We start from the raw sequence: 25958 nt of genomic DNA, 5'->3' as shown, positions 1-25958 counted from the left end.
TGTGCATATGTAAATATATAAATGGCTGCCCCTTGTTATATACACACACGGATAGTATGATACAATTATGATACAATATATAGAATTACATACACACAAGGTGGAGGGGAGATAACAAGAAGCAGCCATCATGACATCCTGTTGGGGTCTCCCTGATTTCCCTCCCCTTTGGGGAAGTTTATCGGTTCTGGCAGAGTTTATTTTATTTACACTGCCTTTACCTATAAATACACAAATACACATACACTGCCTGTACACACCTGCCCTTAAACACACATATTCACTGCCCTTACACATACCTGCCCATAGACCCACATATACACTACCCTTACACACACCTACCCATTAGCACGCAGATACACATACACTGCCCTTGCACACACCTAAGGATACACAGTGAATTTAGACACACTTGCCCATTGACACACACATATACACTGCCTTTACACACACATAAGCTTACAAATACACTTATTGTAAAGGTCTGGTATGTTGAACGGAGCTGCGTGGAGTCTGGCTACATGTGTATCATTGTCCTGCAAAGCTGGAAAGAAAATTACGCAGGGAACCATGCTGCAGCTCTGAAGTGTTAACAATATAAATGTGATCAAAGTTCCGCTCATACACATATACTCCCCCGCTCTTACCTTTCATCCTGTTATGGGAGCACAAGGTCTGTCACTTCAGACCTCTGCTTTAGTGCTCCCTCATCACTATCCACCAGCTTTTGATGGTACCCTTCCTACAGCCCTGACCTTCACCTCCCAATATGGATTTGCCCCTTTGGCCAATCCACGGAACACATCCCTACACGCGGCATGCTTACCGGTGGTCGTCGTCTACTAGAAGTAGAAGTCTACTCAGTCCCCTGTCTGCAGAAAGCGGTCCTATTGAGTTAAATGTCAGAACTTTCTTGCCACCAATTGGCTGCACCATAGTTTTTTTAGTGCTTTTTGTTTCTCACCATACTTTTGGACGCATGTTTATTATAGAAGACAGGGGGTAAGGACGCGGGTAATCCATAATCCCCCTCCCCAAACACTTGGTCCCGCTACCGTGCCACTGTATTAATATACCACAAGTTTTTGGGGTTTTTTTATCCAAGAAAATTTCATATTGAACTTTATTTTCTCAATATTTCAATAAAACAAATGCATTCTAAACAGACAGGGCTCACATAATGCAATAGAAAATTGAACAGAAAAAGAAGTTAAAAAAAAAAAAAAAAAAATGCAAAATACATAAAAAAAAAAAAAAATCCCACATACTTGCGCTCACAAAAAAACAAGAGATCCTTAGGAGCCATATGGGTAAAAATACACTCTACAACGAATGTATAAAATGTTTTTTTTTGTTATTTAAAGTGCCGTTCCAAAATATTATTATTCCTGCATACTAAACAATTAAGTTTCAACAGCAAACAAAAAAAAAACCAAAACACTTTTCGGTTTCTATGGGAACAACCCATCAGTTCCGGCTTCTGCATCATATGACAAGGGTTCCTGAAAAAATTTGTAACAAATTTTAACATTTAGACGTGACTGTACCAGAAACTGTGTTTTTGACGCTGCATTCTTTTTATAAAAAAGTGTAACATTTAGCGGAGTAGATGGAACAGCACCTTGAACAACAAAAAATTGTAAGCGATTGCAGGTAGTTTCATGTAAGCACAGCATTAGTGTCAGGCTAATTCCTGAATCTACTACCCTAATAGGCCAATAAAAAGATGAGGAGAAAAAAAAAATATATATTTTAGAGCTGGTCTTCATCGTGCTACAGTTCACAGCGAAAGGAACTGTCCAGAAACCGTACAACATAAACCAACTCCATCAGAAATATCTAGCATGGGCAAAATTATCCAGTATCTATTAAAATTTATATAAAGATACTTAATGTAAGTAATATTAGATACAGACAGAAAATCTGTAAATGGTTTCATCACTTACGTTTTACTCAGAACTATGTTATTGCTATACTTCAGCCTATAAATAGGAATTTCCGATATGAAAAAAAAAACTAAAATATAAAAAGTTGAACAGCTCTCTTTAAAACAAAACAAATTTTTTTTAAATATTGCAGATATTACATCGGTGAAACCCTCAAGAATTATATTAAACATGTAATACTTATCATATGGCTTATTCACCTTAGGAACCCGCAAGCTAAAAGTTGAGATCTATGTATCCGCCTATAATAATAGTGATAATATGATTATCCTATTAGAATGCAAACGTAGCCATGGCACATATTACAAGACCGTATTTCATGTTCACGTATGCATAAGGCCGCCATCATTCTGTAGAAAAAGGATCTTTTTAAGTTAAGCACCGAACTAGGTTTGATACAACTGCCTTTATCACCCACAACGCAATTATGTAAATTAAACAACTATGGTCCGTTTAGTCATTAAGAGGGAACTCGGAGGAGCAGTTACCCGTTTCAGCTCCACTTCGCTATGCAGTATAGAAGGCTACCTCTTCAGCAAAGTTCTCCTGCAAGAAGGGCTTAACTTGCCCTGTACAATGCATACTTACATCACCGGAACTTCTCAAAAGCCACCTTTCTGAAGCTACAGGATTGGCCCTTCCTAATGCATAATCAAATCGGTTGAAACTGCAACTCTCCTGCAAACTCCCACTTTTGGCAAATAACCCCCCCCCCCGAAGGAAGCACATTTGTGTTGCGCTGCCGTGCTATCCTATCCTGCAGAGCCCAGAAAAAGAGGAGTTTGGAATAAAGACCCTCTATGCAAAGTATTGCAGAATGCCTATGGTGGCTCGTACAACGGACTGAACAGAAAAACAAACCGGTAGCCCACCCACATTCACACTTTGAAGAGTTCCTTTTAAAAAGGAATTAACCTCCGTACACTTAAGACTTAACATTTCACATAACAGAATACGTTATCTAGACAAAGTCCTTGCTGTCAAACTGCTCTAGATTAAATGAAGTATTTGCATGAACGGCGGGAAATGCCGCATCTTCGGAACGTTTGCATTCGTAATACGCGACAAACGCTACCAGCCTCAGGATTCAACGAGAATCTCGACGATATGATCGATCTCGCTAAGCTCTGCTTTGCAATTGGTGGGTTTTGCCGCCTGGGGAGGAAAGTTTTCCAGCATCTCGCAGTGACCTAGTTTGGTATTCCCCATCATGCCAGTCAGTACGCTGTCGAGATCGTAGTAGGACGTGTCAACTTCAGAGAACAACTCCTCCACCGAACTCGTATTTCTGGTTTCTAAGCTCTCGAATATGTGATCTATAGATTTTTGCAAGTAAACCCTGTTTTCTTGCTGGCAGTCCATCTCCCAGAGGTGAGTCTGAGCGTTCTGAAGTTTCACCGAAGTAATCGTCGATATATCCGAGACTTCCTCAATCTGTTCTACCTCCAAGTCTTCGCTATAAGTGATATAGTCTCCGTTATTGTTCTTTGCATCATCCAGATCCTTGGACGTACGACAAAGGATGTCCGTGGACACCAGACGGTCGGCGGGAACTTGCTCGATTTTTTGCTCGAAGAACTGCCAGCTGCCATCTTGGGTCATTTCCTCTTGTATCTGCCTCACGGTGTTGGCGATGAGCACCGACCGGCAAAGGTTGGGTTCGACGAGCATGTGACACAACTGAAGTTTCACCAAGGACATGTCCAGAAGGGACTGGCGTTCCAGCGTGTACGAAGGAACATCCTTCAGGTCAGCCAAAGGCTCGGAAAGATCTTCGTCGGGATCAAAGCACTTCCTCTTAATTCCTCTAGTAAACATTGTGTCCTAGGCAAATGTAAAAGGAATGCTGAGGGTGGAGAAAGGACACAAAAACAATGTTAGAATGCACAATTAAAGACAAAAAAAAAACCAAAAACATTTAAAATGTTAATTCCCAAATTTAGAAACAAACGGAATATCTAGTTTTTGGCACAACAGACGTCTGCATTTTCAGTAGCAAAAACACAAACAAAAGACCAAAAAAAAATTATATAAAAAAACATGCAATCAACAACCACTTAGTCTCTAAAATATCAAACTAATACCTCTTGTGAACGAACTAAAATGTGTCCTTCGTTTTTTTACAGCTTCACATTGTGGTAAAGTAAAGTGGGATACAACTTTGGTCCTGTCCTTTGCTAGGCCAATGGCAAATACATGCTGCACTGGGGAACGCATGACGCTTTAGAAATTCTTGATCCACTGCACAATTAAAGCACTATGGACGATCCTCAAATGAGAAGCGTTTTTTAAATGATTACGGTACCAGGAAACTCCGGAGAGTTAACTCTGCACTGCACAGAAAACGAAAATATAGCGGTTAGAACAGACATGTAGGAAACACAGCCGGCGAACGGGGAGCGCCTGCAAACACATACATGTACTCCAGTATGACGTCATCTCTTCCCCAATACATTTTAACAGAACGTACATGGATGATACGGAATCATCTAATTCCAAAAAATACAGACGCTACAGGTGAACCTGAATGAAAAGAATGAAGCGCACGGACCTTATTAAAACATTCGTTGCTTCAAGACCAAGTTCCTTGTAGGTAATATTTTTGTCTGGTTTCACACTGAAGAAAAGCGGGTTTTATTTCACTCCAATAATTATTATTAATTTTTTTTTTTTATCTAAGGAACCGCGGGTTGCCGGTCGCGAGATATTACCTGCTCAAAGACCACATTGAGCGGATTCTTCGTGGCAACGCTAACGAAGACCTGCTTATCTAAAGAAGGCCTTTCCGTCAGACTTTCATCAGAGGGTCCCTCTGGGTGAGCAAGACTGAGCCATTCTACTGCCTTTCACAGCGCAGTGTGAAAAAGGAGTCAGTGTGTTTGTCTAGAAAAATCGGGCTACAATAACAGAACTAGAACAGATACACAAAAATACACAGCTAACCAAAAACATTGAGAAAGCTAGATTAAAAAAACAAACAAGATAAATAAAAAACATTTTAATGCTTATTAACATTTGGTAGGAGTTGCCCTTTAGCTCTTATAGAACACGCAAGTGGAGCACGGTATCAATATATAATTATTATTCATAAGGGGGTAAACTCGCCCAGAAGGACAGGGCTGGAATGCTTTGAGTTTAAATAATGTCACTGTAAAATATTACACGTTAATGAAAATATCAGCCGCAAGGAGCTGATGCAATGCAGTAAATGGTGAAGGGGGATGAAGAAGGATGTGAATAGTGTGCCTTTTATAATGCGGGTATAAACTACTCCATATAAAAAAGGACAGTTAACCCCAAATAAGTATAATAAGTCTGGTGTGTATGGGCAGCCAGCGGGGGTTAGTTTCCAGCCCTCTATAATCCCATTGACTATATACAATGTTAACTGCAGATGGTTAATCCCGGCCAAATAAATCCAGGTGCCAACTAACCCTACCAGAGGCTACCAAGGGCAGCGTCATTGATCATTATTTTTTATTTATTGTTTTATATAGCGCCATCAAATTCCGTAGCGCTGTACATTGATCTATCTTACATACGCCTCCTTGCTTGGACTGTTAAAGATGGAACCTTCTGTTAATAAAGGTTTATATAATATATAATATTTCATATGATATGCTAGCATTGTTTAATGTCATTTATACCCGGGCATATGTACATCTGGTCTGACAGAACGCTAATTAAGTCTCTTTACGAGGAACTAGAACTAAATCACATACTCTCATGATTTCTTGGCTGTGCCGAGGGGCCAAATGCATGGACACGCCATACAATATCTCAATGCTGAGCTATTCTTTGACTAGGAACAAGTAATGTAGCATTTTCTAAACTAAACGGGAAGCTTCCAAATAACTGCAGCTACACTAACGGAATTACAGAGGAGGTAAAAGCAAACTCACAGTTCTACGGAGATGCCAGCAGAGTTATAAAGCTGCATGAGGCGTCTGTTCGACTGAAAGCAAGCCGCAGAGGAACACACGTCATGGTGTAACAGGAGCTGAAACAGGAGCACGGAATATATGAACCTACCTCCACGTTCACACCAAACCCCAATGGTGTCTCGCACGGGATAATTCACTGCGGTATCGGGGACATGTATACAGTGGGAAGCGCTATAAACTACCAGAAACGTCATAGAAGAAAGAAAAAAGGGATTTAGTGACCTTCTAAACTGAGTGCAGCGATATAAGCCCCGGAGCTTCAACTCACATGGTCCTCATCGGCTGTTCTCAGACAATAGAGCAGAATGGGTGATAGCAGGTGTGCAACTCAGGACGGGGGGGGGCAAACATCTGGTAGGGCTATCGGCAGGCTAGGGCAGAAGATATTAAGCGCCCCAACCATAGCCAAGTGAATAAAAATCTATATTCATACATACATCCAGATGAGCTCTTGAAAATATGGATCAGATGGAAGATATTACCTATACTGAAATAAAGACAAAAGCAATAGGTTGGGCTACTAATATGTTAGTATTCACACAATAACCCGTTACCCCAACAACCCACTACGACGAGTTAGCATTATTACCCCCCCAGGGGTGCCACGTTAGTCTTTATGCCCTAAAGGTATGGATAGGAGACTGCGGAAAATTAGCGAAGGGGACCTATACACATGTATTTACGGTACCATCGATAACGAGACCTATTTAGCACATTTTCCCCCAATGCTGCATATTTGTCATTCCCCGGAACTCACTTTCCCTTTCTTGTTAAAATAACCCCACGTAATCCGCAGTGCAAGAACGCACCGACCGCTCGGCCCCGACGACACGGGGGAAAGAAATCAATTCGATATCGAAATCCATTCAAGACGTTAGCATAAGGTTTGCTTTATCAAGCATTACGTACCATAAGCCATAAAACGGAGAAAAACAGAGCCAGCCACAGAAATGACGAATTAAACAGAATTTATTTATTTTGTTTTTGACATTTAACTGGAAACCACCAGCTACTTTTGATCGGATGGTGTCTTTGGTAAAGCCGCGAGCCGTCTACATAATTAGCACACGATGGGTTAATTCACGAAGCTCGGATTAAACTATCGCCTTTTATTTATGAAGGGCACGCAGAGTCTGCATTGCTAATGATCTCGCCCAATTATACAACACATTAAAATTAAATCAGGGAACCTGAAAAGGTTTATTTAATCATTTAGGGAGAGAATTGATCCGGAACTCTTCACGTTCTTTTTCTGCAGTCATTCCTCCCTAGATCGTAAACTTGCGAGTCGGGCCCTCGTTACCCAAGTCTATCAGTTCTAGTTTTGTCCGACCCTTTACATATATGGCCTGTAAGAAGCACTGTGGGAATTGTTAGCGAGATATATATATATATATATATATAGATATAAAAAATAAAAATACTACATTTTATTACTACTAGTAACGTAAAGTTGCTTAGCTTCTTTTTCCATTATGCTACATAAAAATGTAATTATATTAGTAGTAATATTATGGATACTTTTGCCACTACATGGCTTCCCTTCCTTCCTCTCTATCTTCTTTAGGCTCATTAACCCAACAGCAGCTCTGTCTTCAGTTATTACCCCTGATAAGGATTCACCGCGTATTACAATGTATCAAATCTGTATGGAACGTTCTAAGAGGAAACAAAACGTAAACATTCTGTAGAATAAGCCCTATCCCCCCCCCCAGCGCTCGGCGCGGAGATCAATGGAGCTCAGCGAAGAAGGAACACAGTGGCCCCTCGCTGTGACGTCATCACATTGCTCAGGCATGACAAACAGCAGTTGGGGGAGGGGTGATCGCCATTTTGATTTACCCATTGTTACCCGACACCGTTTTCCGTCCCTCCAGTTTATTTTCTTGAACAATTCGACGAATTGGCTAGTTAACACCGAATACACGCACACGGATACCGCGGGAGACAAGGGGATATTCGTGGTGCCTTAAATAAAACAGGCTAGCGGGCATTTTCTACACACTCACCGTAAGACGTCAGCTCAACCCGCGACATACACCCGGAAACGGGGCACCGCAACGAGGAAGATCACCGGAGCCTTTGTGAGGAGCTACCCAAGCAGGACCCGGCGGCGCTTTGCCTCCCGCTCTGTGCCGAAATTGATAGGGGAGGAGCGTGCATCCAGCGACACCCCCCATTGGGCCGAGCTCGTAGTAGTTTCCATGGGACTGGAAGCCCCTCCTCCCCTGCTATTGGTGGAGTGTGCGGCACAGTGTTTAAATCACAGCAGGGAGGGAATGCGCTCGCGGCCCGCTGCACAAAGGCGGCTTTCATTACTTGCCTGGCACTGATAGGGTTAACGCAGTCCCCGCCTCCCCCAGTGATCAGAGGTCTTTTAAAGTGATGGAGAGGCCTGTTAACGTAAAGCGGTTATATGCAGAACATACATAGACCGGTTTACATACACATACACATACACATACACATACACATACACATACACATACACATACACATACACATACACATACACATACACATACACATATACACATATACACATACACATATACATATACACATACACATACACATACACCCCAGGACCCTTACACACTGCCATTACACACACCTGCCCATAAACACACATATACTGCCTCTACACACACATATACACTGCCCTTATACAGACCTGCCCATAAACACACATATACACAAACACTGCCTTTACACACACATATACATGTACACTGCCTTTACACACATATATTCACGTACACTGCCCTTACACACATACATGTAGACTGCCCTTACACACACATACACACATACACTGCCCTTACACACACATACATGTACACACATGTATACCCTTACACACACATATACACATTCACTGCCCTTACACACACACATATACACTGTCCTGAAACACACATATACACTGCCCTTATACACACACACGTATACACTGCCCTTACACGCACGCACGCACACACATACATTCATACACTGTCCTTACACTTATGCACATACACTGCCTTTACACACCAGCTAACAAATACTATACTGGTCTTACACACACCGGCCCATACACACACACACACACAAGCTTACGAACACATACATACATATACACTGCCCTTACACCCCTTTCTCCCCTTACGCCCCATCTCTTACCTCTTCCACCATCCTTCTGCCTCCATCCTGTATCCTGCATCCTGTGGTAGGAGCGCGAGGTCTGTAACTTCAGACCTCCCTTTACTGCTCTCTCATCACTATGCGCCGTCTATTGCTGTAGAGCGCAGGGATGACGTCATATATATGTAGTGATGAGGGAGCAGTAAAGCGAGGTCTGAAGTGACAGACCTCACACTCCGTAATGTTGAGCCGACTAGAGGGAGATCGTGATCTCCCAGCTAGTCTGCAGGCTGCAGCTCCTGATCTGATCGGCTGTGCCCCCCGCAGCTGCACCTGAGGTGAGAACGGCTCTCGCCTCACCCTTCCTCTGCCCCTGCAAAGCGGGACTGAGGAAGGGATAGGCGGGACAGCAGGACAGAGACCCAAAATCAGGACTGTCCCGCCTAAATCGAGACACTTGGGGGACATGTACACAAACACACACATTGTGCCACTCGGGGCGTTTAGCATTATTTAGTACTCTGGTTGTATCATCTGAGTTCTATGGGCTGTATTCCTAGAATAGGATTCTTGGTTTTGTTTTCGGTCCATTTTTGCGGAAGATTAATTTAGTTTCCTGTCCTTTCTGTTCGGATGAAATTCCGAGGGCTTTTTCCATTCAGAAATGAAATTTTGTCTCTTACCATCACGTACCTCTCTTACATTCTCTCTCACACTCTTTTACAATCTCTCATGCTCTCACACACTCTCATTTGTTCTGTTTAACACTTTCATTTATTCTCATTCATCCACTAATTCAGTCTCTTTCACACTGTAATTCATTATATCATTCAGTCTCTCACGCTCACTCTAACTGTCTCCCTACCTTCTCCACCGACCGCTTTCATGTCCCTGTCTCCTTTTTTGCAGATCCAGTTCTTATTGTTTTTCTATCTTCTTCGTCTGCTTCTCCCCGGTATCAGCTCTGTTAACCAGTCCTCCCGGATAGTGATGTCCAGTTCATGAACAAATCGTTCTTTTGAACTGATTCTTTTCAATGAACCGGATGAATCAGTTCAGTAGACTGTCCCTATGGTGAGCACTGTGACTCTGCCCTTTTGCGGAGGTACTCCAAGAGCCGAGAATATCGCAGAAAGATTCAGGGAGAAAATGAAGCGTTTCTGGACCTCTCTTTCTCTACGAATCCATCTGCATTATTGTGTGCGAATAACAACGAAATACAAACAAAAATTTCGGAGCTCTCTGCTCTGTTTTGTTCCTGGAACTTTAAAGCCAGTGGCCACCAGATGCACATGTGGATACCAGCTGGATACTCATGGATGCACATTACATTGTAATACCCAGACTGAGTGCAAGTGTGAATATGTGGCTGACGGCTGCGCACTAGAGGACCCAATCTACCAGCAAGTATGGGGTGCTATTGGCCAGTGACCCGGCATTTGCTCCGTGTGCCAGATGGCCAGTCCAGATCTCCTTTAAAATTTATGCATTTTTTCATCCCACAAAATACAGTGTATTCCTCCTGCTTCCTTTGCCTATAATTTGTTGGAATCATGTAACTAAAACATTAAAAAGTGTCAGCTGAATACGTTTTTCCCAATGTTTATTGTTTTTTTGGGGTTTTTTTGTATATATTGACAATGAATTACATCCTATTAAAATAAGAATACATATTATCATACATTATTTTTGTCAAATAGTATGTAACATTTCAAAAAATATATAATTTTTAGAAAAAACAAATGACGTTGATTATAATTAATATAATAAAATAAATAAAAATAATAATACAATCCTCGACTAGCTTGAAACACTGTAAGTCATATGTAAATTTACAAGTATCAAGTCTAAATTTGTGTAAAATGAATCTCTTGTATCTTTGTCAAACAGAAATGTATATTCTGTTTTAGTACATTAGTAAAATAATGAAACTGAAAATAGAAAAATAAACCAAAAAAGATCGGACCTTATGGCTGCTTTTAATAATTGTGGTTTAATATGTACATAGTTATAAATACATGGGTAATTAAATATTGAATATGTTCCATTGGAACATAACCAATTATTGCTTTGTAAAAGTATATTTTTTGTTTTGATTTTAGATAAATGAGATACAATATATATATATATATTATCATTTAATTAATGTTTTAGCTGTTGCCCACTCAATAAAAAAACAACAACATAAACATTTATAAACAAGGTATATTTTAGTAAGTGAAAGTCCAACAATTTTTTCCTTTACGTTTCTAAACTTAACTATTATCAAATAATATTGTCTGATAACAACGCATCTATTGCGCTATTCGGGGATGTTGATGACTTAGTTGGTCGACTCTGTTGGCGGACTCAGCTCAATTAATTTTTAAATATAAGGAAGAACCATGACAATAACTGTTAAAAAGGATCAACTGTAGGAGATGAAATGGGTCCCTTTCCAACAAAGGGAGATCCCCCATAATCATACTATACTACTTTGCTGAAATGTCAGTGGGTTTTAGACCAGAACAAAAAAGAGAATCCTTGAATTCTGCATTCCAGAACACTAAAAGATGTGTAGAATTCAAGACTTTTGCTCCTTGTTAAAAATTCATATACATATCATAATGGTGTCTCATTCATTTTTAATATACTTAATAATTAATAATTTCCCAGCATCTCAATTCATATGAACCAATGACTTGGCACAGCAGGCGGAGTCTGTTTCATTGGTTGGAGAATACTGACCCCTAGTGTCTGTTTTCTAAATTACAGTATTTGGAATACGCTGATTAATGACTCCTATTACATCACATTTATTTATATGGCGCCAGCAGATTCCGTAGCGCTTGACAATCAGAGTCGGTAGGATAAATTTCAAATCACAAACAATAATAAATAAGTACAAAAGGAGAAGAGGGCCCTGCTCTTGGGAGCTTACAATCTAGTCGGTTGAGTGGGAAGTGAAAGGAGAGGAGCGGCAGATGAGGAACGGTGACAGAGAAAGATTAATCGAGCTGCAGTGTTGAGGACCGGTTGGAGCGGTGAAAGGCGGGAGAGATGGAGACCAGTTAGTAGGGAGTTGCAATAATCCAGATGGGATATCACAAGGGAGTGGATTAATATTTTTGTTGTTTCTTGGTGGGAAATAGGTGGATTCGAGATATGTTTTTCAGGTGAAGGCGGCAGAATTTGTAGAGAGACTGGATGTGAAGGATGAAGGAGAGAGCAGGGTGACACCAAGTGTGACACCAAGGCAATAACCTTGGTCTGATGGTTGGATATAGTCTGTATTTCCAGAATAAGCATCCATTTCCATCCTACCTAACATAACCATTGGCACACATATTTACACACATACTCTTGCAAAAACTCATACCTACACAAACACAATCATGTTATACACACTTCCACAAACACACACTCTGTAAGGACTTAACAGGAGCTGGAGCCCAGTTGCAGGAGATGGCACACACCCTTGCGGAATAACACAGGACACGATGGAGGAATCACTTGCGCAGTGTGAGTGTGCACGGGGGCAACTCAGGCACGCGGGACAGACAGGGGTTATCCAGAAGCAGAGTCAAAACGTAACGCAGAGGTCAGGGCCAGCAGACAGGGGGTCAAAGTCCAGGAAATCAGGCATAGAATGACAGCACATCCAGCAGGAAAAACACACGACCTTTGAAGCCTGTTGACGAGGCCAGGTGTGCTGATAACCATGGCTTCAGGTGAGTTCAAGTCCAGCCAGGTCTCTTAAAGGGGCAGCCACAACTTGCTGTCAGTAGGACTCTGGGTGATGCCTGACACACTCCAACATAGTAACACACTCATGCTAACACATACACTCAACACTCCCTATAAAATACACACTTACACACTCATACTAACACATATGTTTACATATACACTTATGCTAACACCCACACTTACACACTTGTGATAGCACACACAACTACATATGCACATATGCTAATACACACTTATACTAACACACAAATACATTCTTATGCCAACACACACTTGCGCACTCATGCTAACACACACTTTACACTCTAACATACGTACTCATTCCTTAACTCTTGTAGTGTCTCTCTCTCCCCCCTTGCCTGATCGTACTCCCTTGCCCTCTCATCACTCTCTCTGTGCCTCCCTCCCTTACCTGACTCCCTCCCCTCACCCCTTTACCTTCTCAGAGGCTTCTTGCTAGATGTGCGAGCATTGCTTTCATCAATGCTTTCTGTCTCATGGAGTGGCCCATGGGCCAGCCCGCCCCTGTCTAATTTTTTCTCTGGTTCCTTAAACACTTCAGGACCTTTTAATTCAGAGGGCCTGTCCCGTTGGACTCTTCCAGCATCACAAGCCATGATAAGCTTTGGCTCAGCTCTGACTTGAGACCTAGATTTTTTAGTTCCACTCTTCAAGTACCCCTGTATCTGTGAGAAACCTGCCAGCATGGATAATGACCTCATTTATTGATTTCTTTATTCCTCCAGTAAAAGGACAAAAATACTTTTTTTGTGTATATATATATATATATATATATATATACATACATATATACATACGCGACGATCAGCCAGAACATTATGACCACCTGCCTAATATTGTGTACATCCCCCATTTGCCACCAAAACAGCCCTGACCCGTTGCGGCATGGACTCCACTAGACCTCTGAAGACTACTAGACCTCTGCACCAAGACGTTAGCAGCAGGTCCTTTAAGTCCTGTAAGTTGCCCATTGTAGGACGACAGGTGCCATCATAACAAGATTATCAGCGTTATTCTCTGTCAGTCGTCAGAACATTATAACTGTATATATATATATATATATATATATATATATATATATATATATATATATATGTGTGTGTGTTCTAAAATGTTATTTTAGATTTTGCAGTCATGGTTTTAATGGTATAGCAATGCGTTCCCCAAATAAACAGCACTTATTTTTATTACAATGATGTCTGTGTATATATGACTTTGTAAAATCTGATGCTTTTGAACAAGTGATGCTAATATTGTTTTATTAGCAAATGTGCAAAATCAGATTGAAAGGCCTTCCTCCGTACCACACACTCCTCCACTTCATTTTACAACAATAAATTCGGGGTTTTTTTATTTATATTTTTTGTTATTTTTATCTGAAAATCATACATATAAATATACCTTAAATATAAATATAATAGGAAAAACGCTCCTCTATTAACTTGGCCCTTTAGCGGTACATTTGCTTTTTAAAAAAAAAAAATCAAAATCTCTCAGTTTAACATAAAGTCAAAGAATACATTTTAAAAGTTAACATCCCATTTCTCTTCTGTTGGAAAATATCTGTTTCAAAAAAGAGAATGTAATAATTTTTATATTTAACTAGGCATCATAAAGAGTCAACTTACATTAGATAGAAGGAAATGGTACTTTACGGAAAGGATGGTAGAACAGAAAGGTAGAACAGCCTTCTAGCAGATGTCGTAGGGACAGTTAGGGAAGTTAAACATTCTTGCCATGTACTTTAACACCTATCCCGAATCTAGGATGAGACCAAGGACTTTAAAAGGTTTGCGATTTATTCAGCAGAAAAACAGGGCAAAGTGGCTCTTATCTGCTGTCCAATTCTATGTTAATATGTAAATTGGAAATAAAGGGTTTTGTAACTAGTTAATTACTGAATCCTAGTTCTTTATTAATAAGCCACACAATGGCCAGGGTCTCAAAAGGGGGCTTTAAATGGAAAAGTACGGAAATCTGAATAAATCTGTGTTTTTTAACAGAAAACAGGACCTATAGGCATACTTGGGAGCTCTTCAGGTTTCAGGAAGCATTGCTTCCCCAGGTCTCAGGACACCTTCAGTGTCTTGTCTCATCTCCACATGAAGCCACAGAAGAGCGAAAGCTCCTGGTGGCCTGTCCTGGGAAGTTTCCAGGTATGCCTATAGGTTCCTAGGTCCTGCTAATAATTCCCATTATCAAAACAACATATGTATAATAGCTAGATAGGCAACCACGGGACCACCAGTTATGATAGGTGTGTGATCTGTGTAGAATTCGGAATGTTGGGCTGAAGACTTTTGTCACTTCTGGTATTCACAGAAAGCGTTCCTCTCCAACTTCTGACCGCTCTGTAGAGGTCCTTCCTCACATTTTCACTCACTAGGACATAGATAAAAGGATCGGCCACGCTGTTCATTGTTAACAAGCAGAGAAGTGCTGAGTAAGTGGTATACACCTTTTCTTCAAAACCGCAGGAATCGGTTGGGTTTAAGGAATGGACGATAGCCCGGAGAAGCAGGACAATGTGGTATGGGGCAAAACAAATCATAAAAATAATTATTATGGTCACGGCCAAGCACTTTACTTTTGTTTTTTGGTGCTCGGTGAAGCTACTACTTGCTTCAATTCTCTGCTTTATGGTGTAGTTGGTATAAATAAGGATTAGTAAAGGAATCAGAAAGCCGATTACAAATCTAGCGTAATAAAAATTAGCTATCAAGGGGGCCATTGGTAAAGTCTCAAAACAAGTGGCTTGTCCCTTCTCTGGATCACCATCACTGATGAAGAACGTCGTAGAGTGGGTTAAGGCCACCAGCATGCACAGAACAAAAGTGGTGATAATGGCAACCCGTTGACGTCTGACTCCTCTGGATTCCAAAGAGTATTCCACCGCTAAGAAGCGATCAATGGAAATGCAACACAGTAGAAAGATACTTATGTATATATTGTTGAAAAATATATACCCAGTAAACTTGCATGCCATCGGGCCCCATATCCACTTGTGGCCATTTTTTACATAGAGGATCCATAAAGGTAGTGTCCCCAAGTACATCAGTTCACTTAAAGAGAGACTGAAGAGGAAGACAGCCAATACATTCTTTCTTCGTATCTGTATCAGCGTTAAAACCGTTGTCAAGATGTTCGCCGGCAATCCAATGACAAGAACGACACTGTACATTGCTATGACGCCTTGTTCGCTCTCATTGTATGGTGGGTTGCAAATGGCCATTTCTTCAGATATATTGACCATGTTTTTTCTTTGTTCCGCGAGAAATGTAGGTGTCTTGCGTAAGTTTGTGATTCATTCGCGAACTGTAAATAATGAAGAAACAAAAAATGAATGTAATACATGGAACAAAAGTGAGGCCAATGTTAAAGTTCATTTCTAAGTTAAGTTCCCTAGCCAGGTCTCGTTCTTAGCTAGTTTTTGTCCAGCTTAAGGCTGACCTGGACATCAAGGGAGCTCTAGCTTATTAACAAGCTAGAGAACTATAGGTTAATGAGACATTCCAGCCATCATATGTACTTTAATGCATATGACAGCTGACTGGTCCCTATATATATTTTTGTGTGGTCTCCATTCCAAATGCCCCCTTTGGTCAGCTTTCACCACCCCAGCTATTTTCAGTGCAGGAGATGTGTTCAGCTAAACACATCTCCTACCACGTGATAAACGTACCGCCAGTCAGCAACAGCGATGGCTCGGTGAGGGTTGAGGAGGTAGTCTAGCAAGATCCCCCATGCGTATGCAGAAAGTGCTCACAGTAATTCCAATAGGAGTGTTTTCCTGCCATTGTAAGGGCAGTATATGTATAAGGTATACAGTATGTGTATATGTGTGTTTATGGGCAGTCATGTGTATGCGTATATGCGTGTTAATGGGCAGGTGTGTATGTAAAGGCAGCGTGTATGTGTGTTTATGGACAGGTGTGTGTAAAAGCAGTGTATAAGGGCAGTGTAAATAAAACAACCTCTGTAAAAAAATAGCTGGGGGCACAATTTTCAATTTCTGCCTTGGGCACAAAAGGAGCTAGCTACGCCTCTGCCCTGGGCTCATGATGTCATTGAAATAACATTCTCTGTATGGTGCTGTAACAGAAGTGTTGAAGAGGAAAGTTTGAGCGTATTAGGAAGTGAAATTACCCTGGGAACGCAAAACAACCTTTGAAAGAGGAAAAGAGGACAGGAAGTAGATAATATAAAGTTTTTATAGTTTTATTTTTAGTAACAAAAATACTTCTGGAAAATTGATTATTATGTTTTTATAATTCATTTCATAAAATGTAAAATTTATGTATATTATTGGTTTACATTATTGTCAACTGTTTGCCTAATCCATGTTTCAGTACTGTATACAGTGCTGGGGGTTATTACTGTATACAGTGATGGGGGTTATTACTGTATACAGCGCTGGGGTTATATTACTGTATACAGCGCTGAGGGTAATTACTGTATACAGCGCTGGGTGTTATTACTGTATACAGCGCTGGGGTTATATTACTGTATACAGTGCTGGGGTTATATTACTGTATACAGCGCTGGGGGTTATTACTAGACTTGTGCATTCGTCTTCGGGCGAACACGAAAACGAACACGAACCCCTTCGATGCTGCGTTAGATAACGGGAGCGGAAATCCGTAGGTTAAAGGGCCGTGCAAGCAACCAATAGGCTCACTCGCACGGCCCCTTAACCCTTTAAAAACTTTACTGGTCGCTCGTACGGACATTTAACTGACAGAACAGGGAGGCCAGTGGGATCTGCAGGGTAAGTTACGGCACCAGGAGTTTAACAGTCTGTATGAGCGACCCTATTGGTCGCCAGCAAGGGGCTCGTCTGCCATCAACCATTGGCAGAAGAGCCCCCTGCTGACGACCAATAGAGTTGCTCATACGGACATTTAAACTCCTGGCGCCAGAGCTGCGTTAACCCCGTATTAACCCCTTAACCGGAAAAAACGAAGGAAAACCGAACACAAAGAATGTCCACGAATATTCGCCCGAAGAGAAGACAGAAACAGGCGAATATTCGCGGAATACGAAGATTCCCCCCCCCCGAAGACGAGCACGAAGACGAACACGAGGAGCCCCCTGGTGCCCAAGTCTAGTTATTACTGTATACAGCACTGGGGGTTATTGCTGTATACAGCGCTGGGGGGTTATTGCTGTATTCCGCGCTGGGGGGTTATGACTGTATGCAGCACTGGGGGGTTATGACTGTATACAGCACTGGGGGGTTATGACTGTATACAGCACTGGGGTTTATTCTCAAGGAGCAAATTTATTTTTTTTCCTGTGGGACTTCCCTGGTGTCAGCGGAGTCATTTTTTTTGACATGACTAATCCTAATTAGTGAAGCATCTCGTTAGGACTAATGTCTTTGTCAAATATCGTAAAATAGAGATATACTGAGACAAAACGCATTTGCAAAAAATAGTAATAGCAATTAAAAAGAACTTCAAGTGCAATAACAAAAAAGATAACCATGGTATTTTAAAGTTTTGAAAAACTGATTTTTTTTTTGGTTATTTCATGTCAATTCAGATATCTTTATACCTACCGTAACTGCGAGAGGCTTCCTGTTTAGTGTATTTATTTTTAAATCCTCTTAATGAAAGCATTCAGAAATATCAGCAAAGCAAACCTTAATGCAACGCACAGAAGTTACAAAAATAGAACCCATGCTGAGGTTCCAGTTCTGTAAACTATAGAAAAAAATATATATTTTATTCTATATGTTTATATGTATATATAAAGATGTTTTTAAATGTAATTTTCTTAATTTTAATATAACTCAAGTGTAAAATATTTTCTAACCTATTTATTATTATTATTATTATTATTTTTTTATTTTTTTTTGGGAGTTATAGATTTACAACAAGCCTGGAATACATTAGTATATATAAAAATATAGTATGCAGGTATGCGCTTATAATGTAACCATGTAACATGTTTTCAGCCAGTCAATGTGTCATGCTGTCAAACTCAATAGAAGCAATGCAAAAATAATCAACAATTTGCAAATGTAACACAACAGTTGATCCCAGGACCCTATTAACTAGTCATTTTTAACGGGTCAGAACTCGGACTTACCTCTGTCGAAGGAGAATTTCAGACTTCTAGAGCTTTTTCTCTCGAAGCAAGCGATACATCTGCTTAGCAGGAAGCCTACTAAGTAAAGCACTCTTATTGTAATCGCACCACTAACGATGGGAAATGGTTTTCCGTGCTTTCATTTCTACTCATTTCGTGAATTCTAGGCTGAAAGACTGTTCTAGTTACCCCCTCTTACCCTGCACCGGAGTTTTGCAGTCAGATCCAAACATAATGTAAAAAAAACCAAAAAAACTAGAAGGAAATAAGAGGTATTTGTGCCGTTGCTGGTTTTATCCACTCTTGGTGGAAAATTGTCAATAGAAACGGTGTGTTTTGGTAATGACGTGTCTCGGGGTGGTTGGTAATGTCCTGCCCACACCAGGCTGATGTTCATTTTAACCTTTAATTCATCATGGAAAGGAAGATGATTTAAGTTTGAAAGCGAACAATGTGAAAGAAAAAAAAAAACACAAAAAATACAGAAACATAAGCATTGACAGCATTATTTACGGACCCTCAGACCACCTTTGCGGTCTGAGGTGATGATTTGGGTGACTTTCCTTGCCCAGACACCACACTGAGCAGATGCTTTATGGCAATGCTAATGAAGTCTAACTGTGTGATTAAGACCGAGCCATTCTATTGTTTCCCACAGTATGATAAGCAGTCAGGGTGTTTAGTAGATTGGGCTCAGATAATGGATAATTGAAAATTGGGCTCAGCAATAAAATGGCAAGTATGACTAATGGCTAGTGAAAACATTATGCAAAAACTAGTAAAAAAAAATAAAACACAATATTTTTAATATGATAATAGTTATAAAAGTTTGTTAGGAGTTCCACTTTTCCATCATGCAGATCTTTTGCCTGTACTTAGTGCTGATGATATCATCATATAAATATAGACTGCAATATGTCACGGGAAGCGATGACACGACACAGAGGACTGTGGGTGCATGCGCATGATCATACTACCTACCTGATGGCTTACCCAGTAGTCTGGAATTAATGTAAGTATACTCTTAAATATACATGTACTAGCACTTTTGCCCTGGATGATGTGTATATATATAAAATGTAATATTTACCAATTTAACTTCAGTCCACTTTAACACATCAAGCAGGCAATCTAATTTCATATGGTCATTCCACTTTCAATGGAGCTGCCAACTCCAAGGATCTCTCTTGTAACTAGAGAAAATCCCCTGATGATGTCATGATGACATCACAGGGGTTTACGTTTCAATTTTTTTTTAATTATGATTTATTTATTTTATTATTATATTAAGAGGGAGCTAATTCTTTCCTCCTATTTTCACGCTGATCTTCTTACCTGCTGATCACACAGGGGTGGTCTCCAGCCCTGCTTTCCTGAACACACTATGTGGATCCCCACCAAAAAGTCCTACTATGTGGCACTTTTAGCATTGTCTCTTGTGCTAAGTAGCAGCCACCCAAAGCTCTATTAACGTTTGATTTCAGAAGCCATAATATAGCAGTTTTATAGCAAGTTTTCATTGACATTGTTTGGTTCGGTGAGTCAACTACAAACATTTGGTCATCATAAAGCACGGCGTCTTTGGTTGATACCATTTTTTGGAACAACCTAGAAGAAGATGCATAAGAAGATTACATAAGCTTTCGGGACCTCATGGTCATCACAAAGACAAATCAAGGAGGGGAACACCTTACATTAAAGAGAAGAGCTAGCAGGTAAGTTAAAATACTTTTAGAATAATCTAATCATTGTCTAATCAATAGACTTGGGACTATACGATACCTGATGCATTTTGCTTATCATAATAGATCAAGAAATATCAAAACTAACATTCCATCAGACTTGTAAATATTTGTTTAAATTGTCATTGTTTTGTTTAAATAAGTTTTTGGTTTTTTTTAGAACGCCAGTACAAAAACTCACATCGTATGCAAATTGTTAAGCCTGGCAGGAAACCCACAACGTCTGTTGCGGTTTTAAGCGTAAAGACAGCCTAGATTCGCCTGTTTATCTCATCTTGATGATTTGTCTTCACAATTACTTTGTAGAACGGCATTTTTGTAAGTATTTGAAAAGTTGATTTTGACATTCGATATCCATATTAAGCTGGGTTTTTATGCAATTGGATAAGAAACGGCAAGGATAACATCATAGAGGATAAATCCGTCCAACTGGATGAAACAGTGACATGTGTCCCCCCACGATAGCAAAGGTCTCAAAGCAATGGCGGTTTGTTTTGCTGGCTGTTGGCAGTCTACTACTGGTGTATTCTTGGGTGCTGCCCTAGGCCTGACCATGGCAGTGTTCCATTTGCCCCCAAACACTTACTTCAGTGGCTGCCATCTTCCATGTTGAGCTCAAAAAGTATGAAGGACATCATCATCCATGCAAGCCCTGCTTCACTGGGTCTCCGGCTGGCCACTAGACATATGCAAATGAGTAAAAAATGATTCAGACAATTATTTTGGTTAGTTTTTCGCCCATTAATTTTTAAGCAACAAATTCAATTTCCTGCCTATTCGTTTTGTTTAAAAAAAAAAAAGGGGGGTGTTGAGCATTCTGAGACCACATTTACTCCAATCAGAGGGAGAGGACGTCACGGGAATCTCCCCCAATTTTGGCAGAAGTTTACACAGGGTTATCTTTGGGCAAAATGGTGGAGCTTATGGAGGCATCCTCTACTCCGACCCTCTGGGGTTGAGGATGTCACCAGAAGCTCCGCCATTTTGGCAGAAGTTTTCCCCAGGAGGTTTTGTCTGTGGTGATGCAGACGAAGATAAAAGAGAGAACAAAGAAGAGAGAAAAGAGAATAACATGAAAAGGAAGAACGAGAAGATGGGAGACACGGAAGTGGTCAGCACAGAAGTTAGGGAGACATTCAGAGAGTGTGCGTAAAGGAGCTGGCTTAAGATATAATATTCAGACAATTTACCGTATTTTCCGGCGTATAAGACGACCCCCAACTTTTCCAGTTAAAATATAGAGTTTGGGCTATACTCGCCGTATAAGACTACCCCTCTACCCAGTATACAACAACCAGCCAATCACGGCAAGTGATGTACCTTACCGGTGATTGGCTGGTTGTTGTATACAAAGCCTGCTTGGATTGGGTGGGTCAGCTCTCCCTAACATATGCCTGTCCACACACACATGTATAGACATACACTGCCCTCCCACACCCCTTCCTTTACACACATATACACGTACACACCAGCTTACAAACACACATATACACATACACTGCCCTTACACACACCTGTCCATACACATACACTGCCTATACACAGACATATACATACATACACTGCCCTTACACACATACATATATATATATATATATCTACACATAACGTACGCCTGTCCATACATACACATTTATACACTGCCCTCACCACACACCCCTGCCTTTACACACACACATATATATATATATATATATATACACACCAGCTTACAAACACACAAATACCTACACTGCTCTTACACACACCTGACCATACACATACACCCTGACCATCTCACACCAACATATATACACATACACTGCACTTACACCCCTTTCTCCCCATCTCTTACCTTTCTCATCTTCTTTCTTCCATCCAGTTGTGGGAGCGTGAGGTCCGTCATTTCAGACCTCTGCTTTACTGCTCCCTCATCACTACGCACCGCCAATTGATGCCGAGCGCCAGGGTATGACGTCATCCCCGCGCTCAGCATCAATAGCCGGCGCGTACTGATTAGGGAGCACGGAAGCCGAGGTCTGAAGTGCCAGACCTCGAGCTCCCTAATGTTGGGCTAGTTAGAGGGAGGTCGTGATCTCCCCAACCAGCCCTGCTCATCGGGCGTCCGCTGATCAGGGCTGGTTGGGGAGATCACGATCTTGCACCTACCTCGGCGCGGCCCTGAAGACCGGGCCCAGGGTAGGCGGCTTCTCTGCTCGCCTCTCCCCTAGAGATACGCTACAGTTTTAGGGGCTTCGTGGGGAATCGTGATTCTCCAGTCCGGCTTGGTAAGTTTCAGCACCCGGCGTATAAGACGACCGTCGACTTTTGAGAAGATTTTCATGGGTTAAAAAGTCGACTTATATGCCGGAAAATACGGTAAGTATTTTTTTTGTATTTTCTGGCAGGCAACATATAAAATATAAAGGTCCATTGACGCATATACTGTAACTCAGCGTGTCCTCTTGGACTATGGTGCCCCTTACTAGTCAACCTGGAAACCTCAGGTGTCTTTACCTCAACCCCCTAAAATTGAAAAAAATGGAAACAGAGGCAAACTCTGTGAAAATACACATTGTTATACTTAAATAACCTGGACATACACTCACAGGCTGTGACTTATTGAATAGAATATAGAACAGATTAATTTATTAATAAAAAAATTATATTATCTCTTTTAGTGTACTGAAAAAAAAAATATATTCAGTAGGGCTGAAACAACGAATCGATAAAATCGGTAATAATCGATAACGGAAATCGTTGTCGACGATTTCCGTTATCGATTAATCGAGTGATCGATTCGTTGTTGGAGCACTCGGCTCCTTTTACTTACCTCCGCGAGCGTTCCCCGCTTCCGCTACACGCTCTGCACTCTCCGCCTTCTTTTAGTTGCGTGTGGCTCCGTTCGCACAGAGCGGTTCGCTCTGTGCGAGTGGCTCCGTTCGCACAGAGCGATTCGCGGGGGTGGGGGTGGGGTTTCAGGGGATGCAGGGCAGAGTGGGGGTGGGGGGGCAGGCCAGGGTAGGAGACTGAGTGCAGGGCAGAGTGGGGGTGGGGATGCAGGGCAGGGTGTGAGTGTGGGGGCAGGGCAGGAGACTGGGTGCAGGGCAGAGTTGGAGACTGGGTGCAGGGCAGAGTGTGAGTGTGGGTGCAGGGCAGAGTGGGTGCAGGGTGTGAGTGTGGGGGCAGGGCTGGGTGCAGGGCAGAGTTGGAGACTGGGTGCAGGGGCACAGTGCAAAGTGCTGGGTGCAAAGTGCCAGTGCTGGGTGCAAAGTGCCAGGGCTGGGTGCAAAGTGCCAGGGCTGGGTGCAAAGTGCTGGGTGCAAAGTGCCAGGGCTGGGGCAAAGTGCTGAGTGCTGGGTGCAAAGTGCCAGGGCTGGGTGCAAAGTGCCAGGGCTGGGTGCAAAGTGCTGGGTGCAAAGTGCTGGGTGCAAAGTGCCAGGGCTGGGGCAAAGTGCTGAGTGCTGGGTGCAAAGTGCCAGGGCTGGGTGCAAAGTGCCGGGTGCAAAGTGCCAGGGGTGGGGCAAAGTGCTGGGTGCAAAGTGCTGGGTGCAAAGTGCTGGGTGCAAAGTGCTGGGTACAAAGTGCTGGGTGCAAAGTACCAGGGCTGGGGCAAAGTTTCTTGAACAGTAATAGTCCACCTCTTTTCAGAATCTTTGGGGTTATTCTGTTTCATAAATATTGTGTTTGGGTTCTTGTACTTTGAAAATATTGTTTTTTTATTACATCATAACAAAATAAGAATGTTAATGTAAATTGTTGTTGTTTTTTAACATCCAGTTCATTAAATTATTTTAAATAAACAAAAAATTTGCATATTGTTTTTTTTTATCCGATTAATCGATTAATCGAAAAAATAATCGGCCAACTAATCGATTATTAAAATAATCGTTAGTTACAGCCCTAATATTCAGATGAAAAGACACAGCTAGTGAGAAAAAAGAATACAAAAAAAATAAATATTTAAACCTAATGGAGTTGAAGAAGCTGGCTGCAATTTGCATATTACCGGATGTCACAAGACAATTACGATGAGTTCAACGATCCTTAGCACTGTTTGGGTAACTCGTCATCAAAGATTCAATCTGTGGTTTTGCTCTACTGCTGTTCCTCACAAGGGGTACAGAAAGTGAGTTATAGATATGCGTTCTATGGGCTTTCTTCAGGGCTGACGTGTTATCTCCTTTCTTCTCAAGGCAATCCTGAAGCATTTGTATTTGCATCTGCCCCACAAAGGCTGACATCTATCCCTAACTTCTGCAAAGATAAAGGGTTATCCTGGGGCTTGGAAACCCGAGACACCAATAAACTTGGTTTCCTTATTTTCTTTTCTAGAGTATAATGACACAGGATTCTAATACCATGCCAAGGGAGTCCCTCAAAAAAAAAAAATGTTGGTTAATAACTAACGGTACTTTATCCAGTAGAACATAATGTCTCGGCCGGGGACCTCATCACTTGTTATCTCGCATATTCTTTCTACGTACGTCAACTTGTTTAAATCAATTGTGTGCCAGGGTGGAACGCGTTGGACCTCTAGAAAAAAAAATAAATATATATAATATATATATAGTGAAATAGGTATGTTTAGTTCTGGTTGGAAACATTTTATCAGAACATTCACGTTCAATCTGCGCAGTGTTGCGGTGAAATTCAGGACAACCCTTACAATTAGTGTCTTGGGCTCTCTAACACATCTTAGCCTCCATCAGAAAGTGTTTTGGCAGGACTGTAATCAGGAAACTGGGAAACAAGTTGAGAAACCACGATAAACTTAAAAATAATAGCACACATCGGTATTTGATCCACCAATGATATAGACTCCAAGTCTACAGGAAAAGGAAACAGGATGTAGAAAAAAAAAGGGGAAGGAAGCCGGGGGAAGGGTTTCTTATTTAATGCAGTGGCTCGAACGTGCCGTTTCCATTTGTTTGGAGACTGTAGATTTTTGTTCTGTTTGTATTTGCAGTTACGTTTTTTTAATTAAATGAATATATAATGCAAAGAAAATAATGTTAAATACCGAGAAGCAGGATTGACAGGTTTTGTTTGTGGTACTGGTGGTGGCGTATCGATGATGTCCGGTCTAAACACACCAGAAAAAAACATGAATTAAGTGCCTTTAGGGTCTATTTGTCCATTTCTTCCATTCATACTGGGCTTTGGGGATGTTGAAGGGGTTTCCGGTCAGATAATAGACTTCTCTTCCTGGAATGGGTAGTCCCATCAGGTTGTCCCATCAGGTAGTCCCATCAGAGAGGTTGGTGGATGTAAAACGAGACTGATGCTATAGGATTTGATGCTCTATGAAAGGTTTTATGAAAATTCTCAACAACGAACTCACATATCATCATAGACAGGACTAGTTTGCTTTTGAGTAG

The 25958-nt window shown here is 41.2% G+C and overlaps 1 protein-coding gene and 1 pseudogene across 1 annotated transcript; both read right to left on the bottom strand.

Annotated features, from left to right (window-relative positions):
* Positions 1 to 3026: 3026 nt before the first annotated feature.
* On the bottom strand, positions 3027 to 3764 carry LOC149273367 (cell division cycle-associated protein 4-like). The gene has a single exon (XM_089506411.1). The coding sequence runs from the start codon at positions 3762 to 3764 to the stop codon at positions 3027 to 3029; it is 738 nt and encodes a 245-aa protein (XP_089362537.1).
* An 11247-nt stretch (positions 3765 to 15011) lies between these two features.
* LOC149273366 (putative G protein-coupled receptor 132 pseudogene) lies at positions 15012 to 16016 on the bottom strand (annotated as a pseudogene).
* Between the last annotated feature and the right edge of the window lie 9942 nt (positions 16017 to 25958).

Source organism: Sceloporus occidentalis, unplaced genomic scaffold, assembly GCF_023333645.1.
Source record: "Sceloporus occidentalis isolate IW3139 unplaced genomic scaffold, rSceOcc1.0.p SCAF_383, whole genome shotgun sequence".
Taxonomy (NCBI): domain Eukaryota; kingdom Metazoa; phylum Chordata; class Lepidosauria; order Squamata; family Phrynosomatidae; genus Sceloporus; species Sceloporus occidentalis.
The sequence above is the reverse complement of the archived record's forward strand: the minus strand, read 5'-3'. Positions and strand labels throughout refer to the sequence as shown.

Bases quoted from the DNA above. Each gene is read 5' to 3' on its own strand.
- LOC149273367 (XM_089506411.1), bottom strand. From the start codon at position 3,764: ATGTTTACTAGAGGAATTAAGAGGAAGTGCTTTGATCCCGACGAAGAT.